The 25,340-nt window shown below is 38.0% G+C and overlaps 3 protein-coding genes across 3 annotated transcripts; all 3 read left to right on the plus strand.

Annotated features, from left to right (window-relative positions):
• Positions 1-9,392: 9,392 nt before the first annotated feature.
• Positions 9,393-10,484, plus strand: LOC129765944 (serine-arginine protein 55-like). The gene has a single exon (XM_055766400.1). The coding sequence runs from the start codon at positions 9,393-9,395 to the stop codon at positions 10,482-10,484; it is 1,092 nt and encodes a 363-aa protein (XP_055622375.1).
• Positions 10,485-15,364: 4,880 nt separating this feature from the next.
• Positions 15,365-16,465, plus strand: LOC129765945 (serine-arginine protein 55-like). The gene has a single exon (XM_055766401.1). It carries the CDS (start codon positions 15,377-15,379, stop codon positions 16,463-16,465), a length of 1,089 nt encoding a protein of 362 aa, XP_055622376.1. The 5' UTR covers positions 15,365-15,376.
• A 4,676-nt stretch (positions 16,466-21,141) lies between these two features.
• On the plus strand, positions 21,142-22,278 carry LOC129765946 (serine/arginine-rich splicing factor 5-like). The gene is made up of 2 exons (XM_055766402.1): positions 21,142-21,971; positions 22,047-22,278. Exons 1-2 carry the CDS (start codon positions 21,142-21,144, stop codon positions 22,276-22,278), a joined length of 1,062 nt encoding a protein of 353 aa, XP_055622377.1.
• Positions 22,279-25,340: the final 3,062 nt, after the last annotated feature.

Consider the following 25,340-nt stretch of genomic DNA (forward strand, 5'->3'; position numbering starts at 1 on the left):
GTTTTTTGGTGACTTATACCTTCCGAAATGTTGTGCCGAACGGTTTTTTGACATTTCATTTCCTTGTATAGTTACAGCAAAAACTACAGGGAAGTTGCACTGCTGTATGCGATTTTCTCCAAACCATGTTTTTTAGTTATTGATTAGTACGTATATCTTAGAATCTCGATGGACTGCTATGGCTGATTTTTTTTTCATCATGTAAAAATAAATTATCGGAATTGTTCAAATCGTTCGAAATTGTTCGAATCGGTTCGAAAATCAGCCAGATCGGCGCGCTAGATTTTGAGATAAACGTAATACCTGCAAGGAAATGTTTTAGAGAGAGAGAGCAACCACGCGTGCAGCTGCCAACGGCATAACATCTTAACATAATAACTACATCTTCGAATATACCTTAACCAATCACTAAAATGTCCCAACACCCAAACTTCAGGATAACACCCGAAAAAAAAATCAAGGAAATCCGTTGTTTTTCCACCTTCCAAAGTAGGGTCCCTCTCTCAAAAATACCTCAATACCTCATTTGAAATTAATGAATTCTAGCGTGAAATCTACTGTTATCGAAAGCATACAATACAATTAAATGTGCTCTGAGAACAAATTTATTTCAAAACAAATGTACTTCTGAAAGAATGTAATGTTTGCAGCGTAACGATGATTTCTGTGGGAATTGGCTCCAGAAACATATTTCTAACCTTAGTGTGTCTCAATATTTAACACATACATGTGATGCATTTTCTGGTTTTCTGAGAACAATCTTGTAGTGAATCAAGTAAAAAAGTAAAGTGAATCAAGAAAAATGCAAAACTGTTCATGCTATGGATAAAAACAGAATCAGGGGAGAGAACTAAGGGCAAGACTCCCGTCGAGATTATTTTGCTTGCTACAATCATACAGCAGGTTCATCAGATCACGACAGCATCTAGACGAAAAAGAGAGAGCTGTTTTTCCGTCTTGTTGTGCTGTGATCTAATCGTCTGCAATGTTACGTTTACTACTTAGTAAGACGATCATTCCTTATATGGTGTGATGATGATATTAGATTGAACTGATCATCACGATGAGAGGGGCTGAATTTTCAGAGCGGTGATTCAACGGAGGCTGATTTAAAATAAAGCGCATGATTAAATGTGCTGATCACATTACTGTTGGTCCGCAACTACACCTTTCTCAATCCAATTAGTGGGTTAGAGAAAGTGTATCATTCCCGTGTGCGAATCACCTTTAAAATTCAATAACGCCAGCCGAACATATGTATCTAACATTCCTCGTCCTCTCGTCGAGACCAGCAATGTTTCACCTGCTTTTTTGTTTTGTTTATTTTGGATGTTCACTCTCAAACATGTTCCATTCTCTCCCCGGGGGGAGAGAAAAACTCGCCTCAAAGAAAAGCGGAACATAAGCCAACATCTAACACTGCGTAAAGGTGAATGTCTCTATATATGGCGATGAATTGCTGCTGGCTAACCGACGAAGAAGAGAGCCAGCGTAATGCAGGAATATGTCGTTGGCAACGGCAGTTCATGAAATTCATAAAGTTCATCGAGCGATGTGTGTGGGGCAAAGGTGCTATAATTAGTCGAGCAGTCGGGTAAAATTAGATCCATAACAAAAGTTGTGCACCGATCTGGAACGTTACTAACGGACGTGAGAGACCTGCAGCGAAAAGTATCTCCGATTTGGTGGTGCTGCGGCTCGATGCCTGGAACCGAAAAGACGTTTATGTTTCTGAATACGCTGATAGCGGTGATAATGTTGGCCACGTAATTTGCGCTTGCAGTAAGTAAGCGGTAAATTCTGCACGTGCACGTGGGTAGCAAAAGTTGTTAATTTCAACCGATGGAATATACTGAATTGCGAATAAGTTCACTTTTACTTACGCTCAATGCCATAAAAGTGTGAAGAATTTTCCTGTTCAGTTAACGATAATTGTATGTAACGCAACATGCCGCACGCAGATCTATATATATAAAAATGGAGTGATGTCTGTCTGTCTGTCTGATTCTTATAGACTCGGAAACTACTGAACCGATCGACATGAAAATTGGTATGTAGGGGTTTTTGGGGCCTGGGAAGGTTTTCGTGATATTTTGAGACCCCTCCCCCCTCTCTAAGGGGGGCTGCCATACAAATGAAACACAAATTTCTGCATTACTCGGAAATTAACCAAGCAAACGAAACCAAAGTTGGCATGTGAAAGTTTTAGGGTGCAATAAATGTTTCTATGATGGTTAGACAGTCCTTCCCCCACTCAAAGGGGGGGGGGGGGGTCTGTCATACAAATGAAACACAAATTTCTGCATTACTCGAGAATTAATCAAGCAAATGAAACCAAATTTGGCATGTGGAGGTTTTAGGATGCAATAAATGTTTCTATGGTGATAAGATACTCCTTCCCCCTCTCTTAGAGGGGGCTGCCATACAAATGAAACACAAATTTCTGCATTACTCGAGAATTAATCAAGCAAATGAAACCAAATTTGGCATGTGGAGGTTTTAGGATGCAATAAATGTTTCTATGGTGTTAAGATACTCCTTCCCCCTCTCTTAGAGGGGGCTGCCGTACAAATGAAACACAAATTTTTGCATTACCCGAGAATTAATCAAGCAAATTAAACCAAATTAGGCATATGGAAACTTTAGAGTTCAATGAATGTTTCTATGGTGGTTAGATACCCCTCCCCCCTCTCTTAGGGGTGGCTGCCATACAAATAAAACACAAATTTCTGCATTACTCGAGAATTAATCAAGTAAATGGGCGGGACGAAGTCTGCCGGGTTAGCTAGTATATTAATAAAATATATTTTTTAAAAATACGCTTTGGAGAAAAATGAATTTTAATTTTTAAAATAACTTTTTTTCCAGTAAAATGTTTTTTCCAAAAAAACTTTTGGTATTTTTTGTGAAAATTTGAACAATTCCCTACATTTCATCCTTTGACAAGAATTTTGTAGGTATCATAGTTTTTAAGTTATATTTTTTTCGAATATTTCAAGTATGCAATGTTGCTTAAATGACCCATGTCTTTACACCCACAACGTTTCACTACTATCTGAGATGGTGCTGCCAATGGCCAGTCGAGTTGGCATTAAATTCGTCACATGCCTCCAGTTCACGCAGCGCATTCGTTTTTATGTCTTCAATGCTCTGAAAAGGGTTCTACGAATCGGTAAACTGGGTCATTCGCATATTATCATCGTACACCCATATCTTGTATGTTATAAAACCATAAAGTTGATACAAGATGAAGATTTCTTTGCTGGCTGGCATAACATGCGATACGCGCCCTTGATGATCATTCGATCAATGATTGTGCTAAGTGACGACACCACAAGCACTTTAGTTGAGTTGTAAATGAATAAATTAGCTGCAGGGGTGGAAAGCAATGGAATGGAAGCATGTATCATTTTTATTTCTATTTATGGTTTTATGGTCGATGAAATTTTGGAAAATAGAGTCAGAATTTAATCTCATGTTGTAAAATATGAAGCGTTCGTACGTCTGTACAGAATAGAAGCTAACACCAAACGAACTCTTCCGTTTGGTGTTTGAGCCACAAATTCCATCAGCACGAAGCTAATTTACGACGATTTATGTTGGATTTTGTTTTTCAAAACTATTTTGATGTATGTATTCATGTATCTATCAGAGCTTCAATAATTTTGGCTGTTTTCTAATTGATGACATTAAGAAAACTCCATACGTGTAGTTTGAAATTTTGTTATGTATCTGGGGGTGTACAGGGCTTTGACCAGAAGGTCAAAGGTCTAACGCGGGACACAAAAAACAAAACGTTATGTGAAAATAAATCATAGTTTAGCGAGTCTTATTTATTCGTGAAACACCTAACATGTGTCCTTGCAATTAAACCTGATCTGTATTATTTCTTTCTAAGTATCGTCATTCAGTTGTGATTTTTCGGTGGTTTAGATTTTGTTTACGCCTGAAAATCAATGGCTCAGTTAGAGCATTAAAACCTGACAAGCACGATTCAAATTCAAAAATTTTCTTCAAATTACCGAATGGAATGCTCGAAAATTTCAATCCATTTTTCATCCAATTTAGTGTTAACGTATGCATTAAAAAAATGGACTATTTTCGGATGGCGATGAAAGAAAAACTACAAAAAATAAATTAATGGAACAAATTTTCCTTAAACATTAAGTTTATTAAGCCTACAACAAAAATTATTCAAGGCTGTTGATAAGCTACTATCAGCTATACTATCAGTTTCACCCCACAGCAAAGGAGTTGGACATCCTGAGACACTTTGTGTCTGCCAGACATAGCCGATCTGGTATTTACAACATCCTCTCCCTGTCGCTCCTTAAGCCGGGAGATCGAAACAACCGGCCAAATGGTGAAGGAGAATCTGGCCAAAATGGACATTTTTATGCGGAAGCGTCAGACGAGACCGGCAGAATCTGAGCAGAAGGCAATCACCCAGAAGGAATAGCTTCAGGTACTGGTGAAAAACTTCTTTCCGGCGAAAGAAGTGAAAAACTTTTTTTCGTGCTTTTTCGTGGAAAACGAGACGTGCTTGATGCTAGAATTCAACGAATGGCCGGGGACCGGGTACTTTACGTTCCCCAGGTAAGCGATGACGTCGAATATATCATCCACATCAAGTTCTCGAAGAAGGTCCTTCTCTGACAGACGAGAAGGGAATGTCCAAGCCGCTCTTCTTTCGAGTCATATGGTGAACGGGGAACGAGTACGAAGTGCTTGCTGAAACTTGCGAAAGTGACGTGGTCTTTATGCCGAAACGGGGATCAGCCCATTATGCCAAAAGATCACTGGAGAATGGATAATGGATCGGCTGGAGATAAACATTGTCGCGTAGACCGCCAACCTTCCCAACATACCCTAACTGCGGTCTATAGAAAACTTTTAAGCGAATGGACAAAATGGGGAGATAGCTGACTACCAAAGCCACGGAAAGGTAGAAGAACATGTCGATATACATATTTTCATCAGCCATGATTGAGGTTCCGGCCAACATTTGCTATACTTCATCAAACAACCCTGCCTCTTCCTGTCCAGCATACGCTAGTTCTTCCGGCTTATTTAACACGTTAAGTCCTGACCGAGCTAGGGGACCAAAGTTGAACTTTTCGTTTGACTCACGTTGGTCCCTGCGGATCAATAGGGGACTTTCATAAAAATCATGATAAATCTTTATAAAAATCTTAAAAATAAATCTTTACAAAAATCAAATCTCTATAAAAATCAATTTTCCGATTTTGTTGCTATCGTTTCCTGTTGACACTCTCTAAACAAAAAGTCCACTGTCGGTGCGATGAAAATCGTTGAATGCATTGGAAGCGCTCTTGAACAGTTTGACAAATGAAAGTTTTATTTTGAGGTTCATCCATTTAAGAAAATCAACATGATCAAATTGTGATATTGAAATATATTGATATCGCGGGACATTTTCGTGCCTTTGCCAAATGCGGGACGTTTTGCGGGACGTAATCCTACGCGGGACATTTTGTTGAAATGCGGGACGTCTGGTCAGTTTATATTTATGGTAGAGGAGATGTGGCTAAAACGCGCCTGCCAGGCAATTTGATCCGCCTGATTTTCTCGTAAACCAGCAAGAATAGAAATGCAATGGTTATAGGCAATCGTGCTAGCCAATGAGAGAATCCTACCATGCAACTTTTGCATTTGTAACATGCTTTAAAAAAATAAGAAAAATACTTTTCTTCGGAAGCGATTTTCGATGTAATTTCCTACATCATTTCGATAAGGTTTTTGTTGCTTGAAACCGATTCAGAGGCGATAACTGTGAGTCGTATTTATTGAGTCCAGTTCCCAGGGGATATCTCAGATGAAAAAAGAGAAAGAAAGGATTAATTTCCTTCTCAATTTGGTATTTTCCGCATCAGCTTATCGTCGGGCAGTACGGCATACCCTCGATCGAGGCAATTTGCTCGCTTTCGGCCGGATAACATTCTCACGAGAGAAATAGCGTGTATATGAGGGATGCCAGATGATTTTTTCAAATATCTCTGCATGACACAAATAAATGTCTTCAAATGTATTCTCGCGTAACTTTTGAAAAGGTCCAATGTAACATTTTCGTCAACTCGAGAAAAACGAAGTTGAAGACCCGAACATTATTCCGCGAATTGTCTTAAAAGTTATCGATCTTTATCGCTCCTCTCACCACTAGCGATCAAGAATAGCTCTCCAAAACCAATTGTAGCTGTTGTTCCGTGATTTGAGTTTAAAGTTGGAGCCAAGGAGCGAAAAATGTTACATTGGACGTTTTGACTGCCCGCGTTTGCACATTGGACATATTACGTTGCACGATAAGAATTTGAAACTCACTACTAAACAACAATCCAAAAATCAGCATTTCGTTCTAAAGACAGATTATTATTGTTATCACCCGTTGAATTGAACTGAAATCGATAACAACTACTGTAAGAAACAAAAACTCAAAACGACCCAAGTACGACTTCGTGTTGTTTTGACTGCTTTGTTACTTCGGACGTTTCGGGCATCGGAGGAAAGTGGCGTCCGAAGTAACAGCCGGGTGCTTAAAATCCGAATCTGTACATTGGATATTTTATGTATCGGCGATAAAAAGATGAAGAAAATAGATACGTGAACGATTGTTTTTGTAATGCATTCAATGATTGAAGACTAATAGCGTGCATCTATTAACTCGATTTGTTTACATTTGTTACATAGGACCTTTTCAAAAGTTACGCGAGTATTCATAATGACCAAATAATGAGAAAACCATCGCGATATTTCTAAATCATGTTCGATAAATCACACAAACAATTGTTTTCAAATACTTTGAAATGTACTTACATATTTATTTCACAAAATTAAATGTCTTCAAAACGAAAACATATCTTCACATCTGGCATCATGTGCTCAGAGCAGGGCTCTGCATAGTCATAGTCAACTGAGGATAATCAGCTGACTATCTGACTGACTATACCCGTATTCAGTTAGTAATGACTTTTGGCTTCTTCACGCAGTCTCTCCGCCAAAACGACTAAGGGCATCCGCGCCAATGCGTTACTATTCAAGGCTTCTAGCCTCGAGTTTTAGCCGTTGCCAATTTATTAACTCGTCGATTTGCGCACCCGTCGTAGCTATCGCGGTTGCTATAGTATCGCTTCTTTTTCGCACCGCAGTTTGCTAAATACGATAGCTATTACCAGAAGAAATGACAAGTGTCAGTGAAACCCCTTTTCGTCGCGTTCATTTTTTGATCAATAAATGTAATATATACACATTCGGAATAATAATTGAGAGAAAATCACAAAAACGAGCACAAGTCGAATGAAACCCACAACAGATGTTTGACGTTTGTTGAAAATAGCAACGCTTGGCTCGGTTGCTATCGCGTTGCCAAATTCGTTAACTCACTATTCGCGACATAGGAGGTATGGTGTCGCCGTCTAGCGGATTTTATGGATGTATGAGGAAAAAATAAACAAATCGTGTGTTTTTCAACTATACTTTGAGTGCTATTTTTTCTCGAATTCTTTTGTAGTTTATAAAAAAAAGAATACGTAATGATAGAGTGGAGCTTTGTAAAGCAGTTTTCACTTCAGGAACCGTTCATTTATTCCGTTCATACACAAGACAGAATCGAATAAAAGTACCTTCATTGGGATTAGCATACTCAAAGGCAGTTGTAAATTTTAAAACATTGAATGAAAAATATTATGAAATGTTGTTTGTATGGTCAGGTTACATAGTCCGGAGCCGTATATAATCATTACTAAAAGAACTGCTCAATCTTTTCACCAGAACCATTCAAAAGTGGACGCCAAAAGTTGGACGAATTGCCCTAACAATAAGAATATTGCTGAAAAATATGACCGTAGCGCTGAACCTAACTGTCGCTCGATTTGTATAGTCGTTACTGATTATAAATTAATATATTAGCAAAATAATATCGTAATCTTTAATCGAAAACTAATAAAACCCGGTATCTCGAACAGTATCAACGAATAGATTCAGCCGTTGATAACCAACCGTGCCTGAAATCTTCATATCAGCGCGATCCATTTCCTTCCATCTCGTATGTAAAATTACCCTCGACGACCAAACGACCTCCTCCAGCAGCGACATTGAAATATCGCCAGGCCCACAAATACATTGCAAGTTAGGTTTCCTCTCAATAATGGCTCCTGAGAAAACGCGAAATAAATCATTCCTAGACACTGTTTTCGCCTACGATTTTTTACCACTTATACAAAACCCGTTAAACTTTTACTTAGAATATTCATTTGATGTGGATAATATGATTTTCTTTGATAATTTTGGCTCTGAATATGTGTTTATTTTCCCCGCCGCAGAAAGGGCGTTATCTTCTCCAGCAATAAAAAGATGTTTCTAATGTTGCTAATTTATTTATTTCAACCTAATTAGCTTTGCAGAACACTATTCTTTCATTTAACACTTACAATTATCAAAATTAAATTCATTACTCGTGTGAAATTGCATGTTCAAATCTACTACATTTTGTTTTGCGTTTTGTTTATATTTGCTTCATATAAAGTGGCTGTCAAACTCAGCTTCGATGTCCCGCATTCACCGAGAGGTAGATTACTATTTCCCACACCTGAACCGCAACCACCAGTGGGGTTGCTGCGTTATGGTAAGGGCCACGGATTTCGATATCCTGAAAGCATTTTCTCGGAGTAAATTCCAGTGATTATTAATATTTACTAACAACACAACGCGTGAACTTCAATAAGAGCAACATCATTATAATTAATTTTGAATATATTGTTTTAGAAAACAACTCCACGCACAATAATCTGTCTGCATCTCCGTTGCTATCTGATAACGAATTATTCTCTTTTTTTATTTTGAATGTAATAATATTTTTTCATTGAAAAAAACACCTTTTTATTCACGAAACTATAGTTATATGTGGAAGTGTTCAACAAATAATACCGAAAAATAACTCGACATGATAAACTTGTCTTCATAGAGTTTTTCAACATAAACTAGGTGTTTTCCGCCATTTCATAAATCTTTGCGACCTATGCTCATGTTTATTAGATTACACAAAATTTCATGAAAAAATGCATAACCTGCTAAAATTGCACTTTTGTCGAATACGTGGGTAGGTTTTTCGGTCAACCCAGCAACTCAAGGGGCAACTAAACAGAAAAAAAACGATACCTGGCCTAGTGTATTCATTTAAACGATTACAATATACCGCAAACTTTGAAAAATCTACCCGACCGTAGGTAATAATTAGAGATAGTATTCCATATAAAAACCATGCACTGTGGTTAGATTCATCAGACAGTTCCTGAATATCCAACAGATTCAATCAACAGTTATCAGAGACTTGCGTTATAAAAACGTTGTACCGAACCGAACAAAACAATCAATTCGAAATGGTTGGCTCACGAGTATACGTTGGTGGTTTACCCCGTGATACACGGGAACGTGATTTAGAACGGTTCTTCAAAGGCTACGGAAGGTTATGTGACATCATGATTAAAAACGGCTATGCTTTCGTGGAATTCGAGGACCATCGAGATGCGGACGATGCCGTCTATGAATTGGACGGCAAAGATCTATTGGGCGAAAGGGTGTCCGTTGAGCAAGCTAGAGGGAAACCCCGTGGAGGTGATGTACGACGGGGTGGACGCTCTGAAAAGGCCCGGGGTGGATCTCGGTACGGGCCTCCGAGAAGGTCCAAGTATCGTGTGATTGTGAAGAATGTCTCATCAAGTGTAAGCTGGCAGGATTTAAAAGACTACCTTCGTCAAGGTGGGGATGTCATCTATGCCGATACCCATCGGCCAAGGAGGAATGAAGGAATAGTCGAGTTTGAAACGAGGAGAGATATGGAGAAGGCGATCGATAAAATGGATGACACCGAATTAAATGGCCGTCGTATTCGATTGATAGAGGACGATGGAGGTCGCAACAAGCGTGGACGATCTCGTTCATTGGACAGTCGCTCCCGATCACGATCGCGTTGTCGTCCTCGATCACGATCTGGCAGTTCTTATCGCACTCGCTCAGAATCAAGGAGCAGATCAGTGTCGCCGAAAAAACCACGCTACGAACGACAGAAACGTTATCGTGACGAGTCTCGTTCACGCTCCCGATCGCTCAATGGCGATGCGAAGAAATATTGTTCTCGATCTCGTTCAAAGTCAGAACGTCGTTTTCGCTTGCGATCCAACTCAAAGGATAACAAATCACGCTCTCGTTCGCGCTCGTCTGTGCATCTTAAGGAATCCAAGAATGAAACACTACGCCATCGTTCACGATCACGCTCGAGTAATCCTGATATAAAACGTGATCAAAAACAAAGCAAGGATATGGCCCGCTCTCGTTCTCGTTCCAAATCGGAGCGTCGTTCAACCAGTCGATCAAAATCAAAAGACAACAAAGGTCGTTCTCGTTCAATGTCTTACTCACGCTCTCGCTCGCGATCCTCTTCACGTTCCCACTCTGGCTCTAAAACTCGATGAAGAATCTGTCCCGTTCACATGGTAAATACAACGTTTAGAGGAGAGGAGATTACATAGCAATAGAACTGCTGATAAAAATGGAGAAAATTGTATATGTTTTTAGTTACTTAATTATTTTAATTATGGCAAATAAAAATTAAACAAAAGAAAAATGAAAAAAGCTGCGTTTAGTCATTTTGAGTCACCCTTCTCACATTTTTTTTTTCTAGAAATGAAACATTGCTATTTGTTTCAAATCTGATTATATGATGTTTGTGGTTCCCGTTGCCAAGTGGTTAGCCTCAAGCATATCATGCCGGGAGCTTCGGGTTCCATTCCTTTGTTAGCTGAGGGATTTTTCGTCATAGAAAATTCTTCAGACATGCACTAGACACGTGTAGACCTCATTAGATTCTTAGCAAACCAAGGATTTAACTTTCAAGTGTAGAAAACGCGGGTTATTTCGTGATCCATCCGTAAGGCCAGGCGCAAATTGAGACGCGTATAGTGCGAGTAACTTGCCGCGATATAGCGCCTGTTTTTGTGGCTAATGAAAACAAATAGAACGGCGCAAATTGGCCAGATGACGTGAGATTGTGGAGCGCTCGTGAGACACGACTCGCGTGACGCTGTGGCTGAACCACAGTTTCTCGTGCTGGTCGCACCGGTTGTGGTAGTTGTGTTGGTGAACAATCATATAGTGCGGTGAGTTTGGCACTGTGTGGTCGTACCGGTCGGGTGATTGTGTTAGTAAATAAATATATCGCGCAAATCTGTGTGAATCAGACATTGTATGCGAGTGGCACGTTATTTACACCAAACTGTGACTGAATATGCGCTCCACCACGCTACGTTTGTGGCACGTATGAGTCGTGTTGGTAGTCTCATGTTCGTTTACGAGCGCTATACGCTTCTCAATTTGCGCCTTGCCTAACAGACGGAACACGAAACACTAGAAATCTCGTGAGCGTTCCGCAATGTGTTAATAAACTGCTCTCCGGTGATGAGCATACCTAACTCAGCTGTATCAAAGATAATGTCGCCAAATTCGGGAAGTTCGGGAACGAGAGTACTGTTCATCAGAAAAGGTGGACTAAATCTGCTTCTTTCAATATGATGATGATGATGATGTTCCCGCCTCCTTCCTCTACAGAGATTTGAGCAAGACGAGTTATCTAAAAGATAATTTAGTTATTTTTTCAGCATTAAAAATCAGTTAGGCAAACAAAAAAAAACAACTGATTTTATTTATAGATATAAGTTAAAAAAAATTGCAATGTCAAATGACAAGCCAATACTCAGTCATGTCCGCAACAGAGCCGATACGGTCCCGACGAGGCCCTTGCAGCCGAATGGTCCACCAGAGCACAAGCCCAACCACCAGTCTTGTATTGGATTGACTATGAATATCCTCATCCAGAGAAATCGAGAAAATTTCCTTAACGAAAAATTTATGGACCGGCACTTAGAAAACTTTCAATTTAATATCCTTTATATCTGTGCTACGCGCGCGACGCTCAAACTTATGTAGACTACTTTTATTTTTTTTAACTAATATAATATAAAACAACAAAATAAAAATAGTCCATCATCACCAGGATCATGACGGATATAATAGAGAGGACATAAATACAAATTAAAAAAAAGATAATTTAAAAAATTAAGTAGTTTGCAAAATATAATCCGTTCAAAAAAAAACTTCGTCAGGTTAATTGAAAATATTAAAAACAAACTGCAAAAAAAATGCCACATTAAATTATCCGTTCGTATCAGTAACGTCAGTAACAATCGTTATAAAATTTAAAAATAAATCGGTTGGCTGTTAATGAAACACAGCTTTCACGTGTGAAATACAGTGCCTCTTAAATTCTGTAAGTGTTGTTGCACGTTTAATATGTCTTGGCATCGAGTTGAACACATTTATACCTTTGAAATACAACGAATTTTGTGAAGCACATGTCAAGAAATTGGGTGTTCTCAATTCATTCGCGTTTCTTGTGGTATAACTGTGAAAGTCACTTCCTCTTTCAACTCGATCACACAAATATCGAGGCAGCAAACCTTTAATTACTTTGAAAATGAACACCGTAGTTAAATAAACAATCCTTTGCTTCACGCATAACCATTGCAGAGCGTCCAACATTAAAGATGAGGAAGTGAATCTGTTACAATTTAGTATCAACCGCATAATTTTATTTTGTAAACGCTGTAATCTCGATATTTGTGTTTCATTGGCCAGAAATAAAATGGAAGAGCAAACGTCTAAATGAGGAGAGATGATTGATTTGTATAGCTGTATTTTGCTGCAAATAGTTAAATCGTTTTTCAATCGGCATAAGATTCCATACTTCTTGGCAATTTTCTTGATGACATTGTCAATGTGAGTGTTGAACTTGAGTTTGTCATCAATAATCACGCCAAGATATTTAATTTCCCGTACGCGATCAATAGTCTCATCATCAATAACAATAGAGACGTTTTCATTTGAACGATTTCGCGAGATTACCATGTATTTCGTTTTACTTATTTTCGATTTTAATTGCTTATACTTCAACCATCTACTTAAAGAATGCAAATCTCCATTTAAATGTGACGCGACCTGGTTTAAATCATTAGCTGCAATGAATAATACAGTATCATCTGCAAAAAGATTGATATCACAAAATCGTAAAACTCGTCGCATGTCATTAATGTACATAATAAATAAAATGGGCCCTAATACACTTCCCTGAGGTACTCCAAGATTATTCCCTACGGGGCTGGAAATGAAACATTAAAAATAGTCCGTTGAGTTCTGTCATACAAATAACTTTCCAACCATTTATATGCAGTACTCGTAATTCCAAAGCGCTTAATCGTGTTCAACAACAAGGGCCTAGAAATTGTCTCGAAAGCGCGTTTTAGATCCAAGAAAACAGCAATGATGGTCTCTTTACATTCTAAATTATCTTTCCATTTTGCCAACACCAAGTTCAATGCGGTTTCACAGGAATGACCTTCCCGATATCCCGATTGTTCTGGTATTAGCAAAGTAAGTGCAAAGTGCAGAACTCTGTTTTGAGCAGGTATTATAGAGATTTGGATAGCACTCGTTTCGCTAAGTCCTTCATTTCATCAAGTTATTAACATGGGATGTTGCGGATAAAAATGTATCAGCAGTTCGCCATGTTAAATTTACTCTCGTGAACACCTGGACCTAGAACACAGAGTTCTGTTTATGCTTAAATATGACGTAGCTTAGAAGTTGAAAACGATGATCCTCCACTACCAATGGAAGCTTGATCGCTAACCGTTTATGTAAGTTTCATTCAGAATACATATTTCAGTGAAGAAATTCGATGATATGGAAAAATATTCGACATGACCATTCTATGGATAAATATGGAGAACTCAAAATGGGCGGAAAGTTTCAACACTCGCATCAACTCACATTATGAGCTAACGCCCGAATTTAGGCAAAAAGATTGCTCGTTGCGTCGGGGAGGAAGCGACTGGATAGTGCAATTGAAAGAAAACATACTCAATTAAATCGTCAAATTGTTAACTTTTTTTTTACTATATTCACTGTTCATGTTTCAAGCAAAAAAAAATTCTGGATAAATTTTCTGTATAATCATATATAACACAACATATGTCGCAATAACCATTTTGTGTAATATGCGTTTGAAAACTCCTAATGAATCGTTACATTTTTCTTAGAGTGACTCCCTATATAGAAATCAAACACATAGTCCTATGTCAAAATTATTATCATGATTGATTCTTTAGAGTAACCCTTTAGTTATATCATCAAGGAATTAAGCATTTCAAGTAATTTATAAGGAGTGTCCGAAATATGATTCAGAACCGTATCTAAAATACAGAACGTTTACGGATGACACAGGGTTAACTAATCTATGTATTGACGTAGTTGTAACCTTAATTGTTAAGAGATCGGTCAGGATGAATCCATTCTCGCTTAGGGAGTGCGTATCACGCACTTCTCCTATACAAACTACCTAAAATCACAATTTTCATGATAATATGACCAATTTTAATTATGACTGATTTTTTAAAAGTGCGTATTCCAAATGATTGATCTTTCTTTCTAGGAAACGGAAACGGAAACGGAAACGGTCAACGGTCAACGGTCAACGATCAACGATCAAACGACTAAACGCTAACGCTCAACGCTCAACGATCAACGGCCAACACGCAATCAAAAACGAGCATTTGTACAAACATTAATATTTCTTCCGAATACACCAAAAAACTCGTAGATAATGCTAAAGGCAGCTAAAAATAGTTGCAATGAACAGAGGATACAATACTAATGATGGATTAAGAAAATTGGCCAACGCCTTCGAAATCGAGTAAAGATTACAACCAGCGTACGAATATGAGTTTGAGTAAATTTTCATACATTAGTACATACATTCGCCACTTTTAGAGAAATAAAAACCATTATTCTGAAAACAGATAGCAAACCTTTTAACTCTCATATGACACTATGATTTTATCTAAATAGAATGTTCCGAAAGCTTGTTTTCGACTTTCAAAAGAAGGGAGAAGAGATCTGCATGGTAGAGTACGATTACGGATTTGAGTCACTGTATATTAAATTACACAAAATTTCACAATAATGTTATGCAATACCTGATATACTTGCGCTCTTCTCGAATACGCTATGAGCGCGCAGTCTAGGTAGATTATAAGGAGCAACAAAACAAAACAAAAAAATGTTACCTGATCTAGTGTATCCATTTGAATGATTACAATATACCGCAAACTCCAAATAATCTACCCGAGCATGGGTAGTAATTTGAGATATTAATCGATATAAAAGCTTGTACTCTGGCTAGATTCATCAGACAGTTTCAACAGATTCAATCAACAGAACGCTGTGATAAAGAACCAAAAAAAATCAATCGAAAATGGTTGGCTCACGAGTATACGTTGGTGGTTTACGCCGTGATACACGGGAACGTGATTTAGAACGGTTCTTCAAAGGCTTCGGAAGGATATGTGACATCATGATTAAAAACGGCTATGCTTTCGTGGAATTCGAGGACCATCGAGATGCGGACGATGCCGTCTATGAATTGGACGGCAAAGATCTATTGGGCGAAAGGGTGTCTGTTGAGCAAGCTAGAGGGAAACCCCGTGGAGGTGATGTACCACGGGGTGGACGCTTTGAAAAGACCCGGGGTGGATCTCGGTACGGGCCTCCGAGAAGGTCCAAGTATCGTGTGATTGTGAAGAATGTCTCATCAAGTGTAAGCTGGCAGGATTTAAAAGACTACCTTCGTCAAGCCGGGGAAGTCATCTATGCCAATACCCATCGGCCAAGGAGGAATGAAGGAATAGTCGAGTTTGAAACGAGGAGAGATATGGAGAAGGCGATCGATAAAAAGGATGACACCGAATTAAATGGCCGTCGTATTCGATTGATAGAGGACGATGGAGGTCGCAACAAGTCTGGACGATCTCGTTCATTGGACAGTCGCTCCCGATCACGATCGCGTTGTCGTCCTCGATCACGATCTGGCAGTTCTTATCGCACTCGCTCAGAATCAAGGAGCAGATCAGTATCGCCGAAAAAACCACGCTACGAACGACAGAAACGTTATCGTGACGAGTCTCGTTCGCGATCCCGATCGCTCAATGGCGATGCGAAGAAATATTGTTCTCGATCTCGTTCAAAGTCAGAACGTCGGTTTCGCTCGCGATCCAACTCAAAGGATAACAAATCACGCTCTCGTTCGCGCTCGTCTGTGCATCTTAAGGAATCCAAGAATGAAACACTACGCCATCGTTCACGATCACGCTCGAGTAATCCTGATATAAAACGTGATCAAAAACAAAGCAAGGATATGGCCCGCTCTCGTTCTCGTTCCAAATCGGAGCGTCGTTCAACCAGTCGATCAAAATCAAAAGACAACAAAGGTCGTTCTCGTTCAAAGTCTTACTCACGCTCCCGCTCGCGATCCTCTTCACGTTCCCACTCTGGCTCTAAAACTTGATGAAGAATCTGTCCCGTTCGCAGGGTAAATACAACGTTTAGAAGAGAGGAGATTACATAGCAATAGAACTGCTGATAGAAATGAAGAAAGTTGTATATGTATTTTAGTTACTTAATTACTTTAATTATGGCAAATAAAAATTAAACAAAAGAAAAATGAAAAAACTGCGTTTAGTCATTTTGAGTCACCCTTCTCACATTTTTTTTTATAGAAATGAAACATTGCTGTTTGTTTCAAATCTGATTATATGATGTTTGTGGTTCCCGTTGCCAAGTGGTTAACGCATATCATGCCGGGAGCTTCGGGTTCCATTCCTTTGTTAGCTGAGGGATTTTTTGTCATAGAAAATTCTTCAGACATGCACTAGACACGTGTATTTTAGTATAGAAATCTCAACCAAGTAATGTTAATAATTGACACAAGTAACACTATCACTGGTACTACTTTACGGTAAAGTTAAGGGGGACCACGGTCAGGAAAATCGAATTTTGTTTTTTGCATTTTTGGGAATCTTATACCCTCAGAAATGTTGTCATAAAAGGACATTTTGATATTTGTTTTCGTTGGAAAGGTACAACCGAAAGTACAGGGTCACTGGTAACACTGCATTACCCGCTTCGGGACGATAATATTCGGTTACTCGTTTAGTTTTATCGGACACCAAACACTGACACTGACACTAAATAAGATGTACAATTTACAAGAACGTGTATTTTTAGTCAAATCGTATTGCTCGAGCAAACGAAGCCTTAATGAAACTTTGTCCTCTTATGGTAAGGTTCCTCTGGGGGTACGTGAAGGACCGTTGCTTGTTAATAAGCCACAAAATTTGAAGGAAAAAAAGAAGGAAACTCGGATTTTCAACAGCATCGAAGTCGTAATGTTAGAGTTGTGCATGAAGAATTTTGTTCACCGTTTAAAACGCGTTATCGAAAAAGGAAGGTCACATTGAAAATGTCATTAAAAAAGCTTTATTTTCGTTTATTAAAAATAAAAATCGGTTCACTTTTGTAGAAGTTATTAAAATTTGTTGCGTGAGCGTTAAATCTGAAAGACCCTGTATGAAGTCACTTCAAGGGATATACACAAGGGTGCCAATTGAAATGATCATCTCGAAATTCAAATAGATACCCCATTAAAAATGTTCACCACCTCAAAAAAAACACCCTTTGCAAAATATCAGCTCAATCGGACCTAAGCGAGAGTGTCGCAAAGTGGTTAAAGTTTGAGTTTTTTGAAAATCGAAAAATCATCGAAAGAGGAGTAAAGGAAATTGGGGTTTTAAAAAAATGGTTATTGGTTCCAATAAAAATAGTTTTCTCGATTTTTCGTTCGGAACTCGCTGCGAATTGTTTATTAGCACGATAATACCACTAATACAAAGTATTAGCTCAATCGGACTTCATTTACTAGTGTTGCAGACATTAAAATTTAAGTTTTTTTTAAACTGATAAAAAATCGGAAATCTGTGTTTTCAAAAATTGTTTTTGATGCCAAATGTCTTATAATTGCAATAAACATCGATATTTACGTTTATATAACTGTAAATCTTCGTCTTTTTTTCTAGATAACTGCAAATTTCAATGTGTCATGCAATTTTAGGACATTTTGCATCAAAAAAAAATTTAAAAAAAATTGTTTTCGAAACGACAGTTTTCGACGTTTCATGCTATTTTCAGACATTTGCATCATTTTTTTTTAAAACCCCGATTTCCTTTAATTGGGTGATATTTCGATTATCAAAATACTCAAACTTTGACCGCTTCGCGTCACTCTTCCTTTAGTCCGATTGAGCTGAAATTTTTGTATGAGGTAATATTTTGAAATTTTAGGATCGTTTTTTCCCATACATTCAATGGCACCCTAAAAAACACTCTGTCCAACGTCTATAACACCTTGCTGCTTTGTGTCATTGTAAACAAACAATGATTCAATTTATATTCTAGTGTTATGGTATTGGTGACTGCCATACATATGTTTGTGTGCAAGCACTGAGCGTAAACATATGTTTTTGTATTTTTCAAGTGTCAAGTTTTTATAAGACCAGTTACATTTTTCGTTGTTTTAGTAGTTTTGATCAATAAATCTCGAAAAATCGGAAGAGAAAAGTGCACACGGAGAGAGAAGAGAGACAAATCGATGTATTTTTTGGCAGTACAGGACCGAATTGAGCGTTTGGCCATAGGGAAGCAGCTCATAATAGATTATTCCTTGACAATTCCTTGACAAAGCTCTCTGACCGAGATAAGCGGGAAATAGTTAGAATAGCTTCGAATATCTCAAAATAGCTTATGCAAATAAATCAATATTTGAATTTAAATGTTTTTCGTGAGACAATTCATCAAGTTTTGGTAAAAAGTCCTTACATAAAGAGGGCTTAAAATGTTAAAGCTCCTAATCTCACACCAATTTAAATCGGAAGACTTCTGAGTTTTGTCAAAGCTCAACATTAACCGACGCTTCTGGGATCCTCTCTTCTACCGATTTTGGGATCATCGACGTATTAAATTATACGGGAAAGGGTTAATGAGCTCAACTCCGCAATATCAGCGGATATCGAGAAATCCGGTCTGCAGAATTTGGTAACTAGTTTGCCAACACGAATTTTCCAGGTTATTAATCGTAATGACAAGCTTACCAATTATTGACATGTAGATCTGTCGATTGTTTTAAATTTTTCATTGATAATACGTATGAATTTCGAAATGATCTTATAGAAACTGGATAGCTGAAATTATTATATTTAAGCCCAATAAATGAACAAACGACTCTTTTGAACGAAATTGACAACAAAAGTATACTTTATTCTAAGCGTTCAACAATGTATGAAAATATCTTGTTGAAATTCCAACTGTTTGTGTTACAACAAAATATATTCAGGATGGTCTTATAGAAGTTGGACAGTCTTGGTTCTCAGAAACATGTACATATGCGACGCACATCAGTTGAAAATAAAACATCCGGACTATATCCGGACTATATGGTGAACATTCCAATCGAGCTCTCGAAATTGTGTGGCCTTGCGTTATCCTGATGGAACACAACGCCTCTTCTGTTGGCCAATTCTGGACGTTTCTGGTGAATCACTAGCTTCTAACGTTTCATTTGTTGACAATAGAGATAAAAAACTTACAAAAATAAATGAAATTGCACATATTTTACTATTGCAGTATCGGCAGCATAAACAACATTCACAATTCCAGCGACTTGGCTTAAACTACTTGATAGAATCGTAAATTTGAAACTGTATGATCGATGTTACGCGAGATATCGATCACTAAAGCCAGCTATCGAGAAAATAATGGATAACTTTTTCCCCAACCTAATATTATTTTATTCATTTTCATTGTAATAAATTGTTGCATTTGGAGTGCCCAAATCGACTTATGCAAATATCTCGTAGATCTGACAGGAAATGACTGAGCAGAGGAGGCTTATGTCTTCGATTTCAACCAATCAGAACGCGGTGCTACCGTTTGGATAAAGCTTAAGATTTTTCAATTGTTCGATAGTTAGTTTCATTACATATATTAGTTTTTCGATGTTAAAAATGTTACGGAGTTCCGGAAACGATTGACGCAAAAATTTCACCGATCCATCATGAAATGACTGACCCATGAGCCGTTGAAATTGGACAATTTTCACGATTCGATCGATTTTAGTTTTTCAATTTGTACCCCCAATATGTCCCCGAAAGACGTAATCCCACGTCAAAAATAAACCTATCCAGAATAGGTAAGATAGTGGAACTCAAGCATTCTATGGATTTTGTATATTATTATTATAACAGTTCGGCTGAAAAGTTTATAAGGTGACACAGTGAAACTATTTTTTTTAGTAAAATTCAATTTTATTGTTCAACATAATTGTCATCCAGGGCGATACAGCGATTATAGCGATCTTGCAACTTTTCGATACCATTTTTATAGTACACCTTCGGTTTTTCCTCAAAATAGACCTCAGTTTCGGAAAAAAGTTGTATCACTCTCAATGCTGTAACTCTCGAACAAATCGACCGATTGTTGTCAAGTATTGGCACGTATCCATTGAAAGATGGTGCTTTGTGATAGTCAAGTAGTTTTTTGCAAGAGGCGCCATCTAGACGTCAACCTTATGAACTTTTCAGCCAAACTGTTATATCTACATAAATTTTCGTACATTGAATACGTTTTCAGATTATTTTTAGAGAACATATAAACAAGTAGTTGGTGTTGTGTGAAGAGAAAACTAAATAAATTCATATAAGGAAAAATTAACATAGAAATGCTAGGTGTTTTCCGACATCTCGCAAATCTTTGCGACTTATGATCATGCATCATCAGTTTGCACAAAGTTCTCGAAAAAATGCATAACCAAATACAATTACACTTTTTTGGATACGTTAAGAGTGTTTAGTCTGGGTAGGATTTTCGGTGAACACAAACACCCCCCAATGCAAGAGGCAACAAAACAAACAAATGTGTTACCTGACCTAGTGTATTCATTTAAATGATTACAATACACGGCAAACTCTGAATAACCTACCCGAGCATGGGTAGTAATTTGAGATATAAAAAGATTGCACTCTGGCTAGATTCACCAGACAGTTCCTGAATATTCAACAGATTCAATCAACAGTTATCAGAGACTTGCATGATAAAACCGTTGTAAAAACCGAACAAAACAATCAATTCGAAATGGTTGGCTCACGAGTATACGTTGGTGGTTTACCCCGTGATACACGGGAACGTGATTTAGAACGGTTCTTCAAAGGCTACGGAAGGTTATGTGACATCATGATTAAAAACGGCTATGCTTTCGTGGAATTCGAGGACCATCGAGATGCGGACGATGCCGTCTATGAATTGGACGGTAAAGATTTATTGGACGAGAGAGTGTCCGTTGAGCTAGCTAGAGGAAAACCCCGTGGAGGCGACGTACGACGGGGAGGGCGCTCTGAAAACGTCCGGGGTGGATCTCGTTACGGGCCTCTTAGAAGGTCCAAGTATCGTGTAATTGTGAAGAATGTCTCATCAAGAGTGAGCTGGCAACATTTGAAAGCCTACCTTCGTCAAGCCGGGGAAGTCATCTATGCCGACACTCATCGACCAAGGAAAAATGAAGGAATTGTGGAGTTCAAATCGAGGAGAGATATGGAGAAGGCGATTGATAAAATGGATGACACCGAATTAAATGGCCGTCGTATTCGGTTAATAGAGAACGACGGTGACCGCAACAATCGTGGACGTTCGATAGACAGCCGCTCCCGATCACGATCCCGTCGTCGTTCTCGATCACGATCTGACAGTTCTTATCGCACTCGCTCAGAATCAAGGAGCAGATCGGTATCGCCGAAAAAACGACACTGTGATCGACAGAAACGTTATCGTGAAAGGTCTCGTTCGCGCTCCCGATCGCTCAATGGCGATGCGAAGAAATATTGTTCTCGATCTCGTTCGGAGTCGGAACGTCGATCTCGCCCGCGGTCCGACTCGAAAGACAACAAATCACGCTCTCGTTCGCGTTCGTCAGTGCAACTTAAGGAATCAAAGAATGGAACACTACGCCATCGCTCACGATCACGTTCACATCAAAAACAAAGCAAGGATTCGGCCCGCTCCCGTTCACGTTCCAAATCGGAACGTCGTTCGTACAGTCGATCGAAATCGAGAGACAATAAAGGTCGTTCCCGTTCGAAGTCTTACTCACGCTCGCTCTCTCGATCCTCTTCGCGGTCCAACTCAGGCTCTAGAACTCGATCTGTATCAAGAGATGACAAGAATTGTTCCCGTCACAGGGTACATACAAAGTTTAGAGGAGAGGATATTACATAGTACTGCTGATAGGAATGAATCAGAATGAATCAAATTAAAGCCAATTAGCTTGTTATATATGTTATATATATCTATATATGTATATTAGTTATATATGTTTAATTACTTAAATACTTTTGGCAAATAAAAAAAAATGAAAAAAAAATTAGGAAAATGCGTTTACCCTTTCTCACTAGTTTTTCCAGAAACGGAACACTTCCGGCGGGTTATGCAATTATATTGATCAATTACATATAAATATTTTGTTCGTTGTGTTGAATGGTCAGTCATGATTGTTTACTCATATTGTCTTGTTCAGAATTTTTTAGGAACAAGAATAAAAAAGAGATTCTTCGTCATGAAAGGTTTTCAGATTTGCACTACACACGTGAATTTTGGCATAGAAATCGTTACCACGTATTGCAAAAAAGTGACACAACTCACTTCTAAATCTAAAAAAAGGAAAAAAAAAAGGTCAATTTTTGACAAAAAAAAAAAAGTGAGGGATTGTATCTAGGACACGACCGCATATTATCGACGTAGAACAACGCAATTATATCATGCAATCCACTTGTTTACCACTTCGAATATTATTTAAGAATGCATCGAAATTTTTGTAATAGATTATGTTCTTCGTTACAAATAAATTTGATAAACGTCCTTTTACGTTTGATATGATGCCTAGAAGTACCAAAATATTTGAACGGAAAAATTGTCAAACGATCATTGTAGTTTACATTTCCCTCTGAAATTATTGCACATCTCATGTTTACGTAGTTCTCGAACCGCGAAATTTCATTCACCATATGAACAAAATAAAGTATTTTAAATGACAATTTTTCCAGAGTTCTCAGTTTAAAAGTACCTTTAGGGAAACATGTTTTGTTGGGGAAACCGTAAATCGGGCAAATCAAAACTTGGCAGCTAGGGCGTTTAAATAACGCTTGACATTTTACAGTTATTCAATCGTTCATCACATGAAAAATAACATTTTATTAATTGTGATAGACGCGTAGAAATATTTCCTATCAATTGATGCAAACATCTTTCCGATCTGTTAAGAAATGTTCGAGTTATAAGCATTCGTAATACGGGTAGGGTTAGCACACAAATCGGCAGAACAAAGGTATGAAAAAAAAGGAAGTTCTCCCAGTTTTCATGAATTTGAACCGTTTAGAGATTGATGAATTGTAATGTATAGCATATCAAACAAATCTTAGAGGATTTTCCGATTCGATTGGTATGCAAATCATGAGAATTCGTGAAAGTGAAAATAGTGATTAACGTTAATTTTATTTCATAAAAACGTGACCTGTTTTCTGATTTGGCACTCTTCCTGAAATATTTAGTTCTACGTCAAAAAAAGAATTTTCAAGACAACAATAATGCAATTAATGCAGTTTTAAGACATTTGACATAGAATTTTTTTGGAAAACAGAGATTTCATGAAGTACCACCCAGGATGATTTTTCGGGTTAAAAAAAATATATAGGAGGTTGTGTTCAGGACACGACCGCATTGTTGACGTAGAACTACACTGTAGTTTAATTCCAGTCGCTTGTTTATAACTGCGAATATTCTTATATAATGCCACGAAATTTTAGAAATAACCATTCTACCAGTTTGGAAATATTTTTTGCTTGAAGAACCATTTGACGATTATTGATTGATGATTCATTCTTGTCCTCTGAGAACAATACATATTCGAGATAAGCGCAGTCATCATCCTTAGTGGAGAAAGTTTTGCGAAACCAAATCACAGACGAAATTCCAGAACATTTATTTTCTTGGTGAGCTGACGATAGCCTAGCTTGATGATTCCCCACACAATTGTGTAGCTCAGAACCTTAATGCAATGAAGTAAGTTATTGGAATGCTAGAGACATCAGCGAGTGATACTTTAAACTTCTTTAGTTCATTCATCTCTAACCTTCAAAAAGGCCCTTGGAAAACTTTACTTTTCCCTCGTATTACTCCTCCACTCCTCACCGTCCAGCTCGCCCAGCAACGATGTTGTTCAGTCGGTGTCCTCACGAAGAACGAAAGTTTGCCTCAGCGAGATCCACTGTTTATACTCTAAGCAAATATTCCCCTTCGTTAATTTTTTTTTCCTTTATTCATGGAAACTTTAAGTCTTAGATTTCCCCTTCGTTGCTCGTCCTTAAGTTGCTCGTTATTGACAGCTCTGTTCGGGAAAACTCACAGATGGACAGAACAAATGTATGGGAAAATGGAAACGCTGATAGTTTTCATGAATTTTAACCATTCACACACCATGAGATTGTAGTGTATAGCATATCAAACAAATCTTAGTGAATTTTCGATTCGTTTGGTATGTAAATCGCCAAAATCCGTTCGCGGCAAAAAAAGTTATTAAGGTTAACTTTATTTCATAAAAACGTGACCTGTTTTCTTATTTGACACCTTTAATGAAAGACGTAGTTCTACGTCGAAAAAAATTTTGACGTCTGCGACACTTGAAAATGAAGGAACGATTGAGCTAATATTTTGCATTAGGTATTTTATCGTGCAAATCAAAATTTCGCAGGATGTTCCGAATGGAATATCTAGATAACCTATTCATTGGTACCCTAGACCAAACGTTTTATGTTGTAATGAAAAAAAAAAACGACGGGAGTCGATTTTTGACAAACCTTTTTTTTCGAGATGACAGTAGATCTCAATGTTTTATGCATTTCGAAGACATTTGGCATCAAATTTTTAAAAACACCGATTTCATGTATTGTATCCTTGGGAGGTTTTCGAGGGTCAAAAAATCAAAACTTTGAGCGTCCGTAAATCATGTCTAATTGAGCTGAAATTTTGCACAGTCCAATAAACAAAATGTACATGATCGGTTCTTTAAATTCGATGATGATTTTTTTTCCATACATCTATTACTACTCAGGTTTAGTCCCAGAAAGTTGATTTTTTCTCGAGATAACACCAGATCTCGACGTTCTACGTACTTTTAATTAATTTGGAATGGAAAAAAGTTTTTGATTTTCCTAATTTCATGCAAACTCTAGCAATCGATTTTTTCAATCTTCTCAACGTCCCAATGCATTTGCAATGACTCTCTC

The sequence above is a fragment of the Toxorhynchites rutilus genome, chromosome 2 (assembly GCF_029784135.1).
Source record: "Toxorhynchites rutilus septentrionalis strain SRP chromosome 2, ASM2978413v1, whole genome shotgun sequence".
Lineage (NCBI taxonomy): Eukaryota > Metazoa > Arthropoda > Insecta > Diptera > Culicidae > Toxorhynchites > Toxorhynchites rutilus.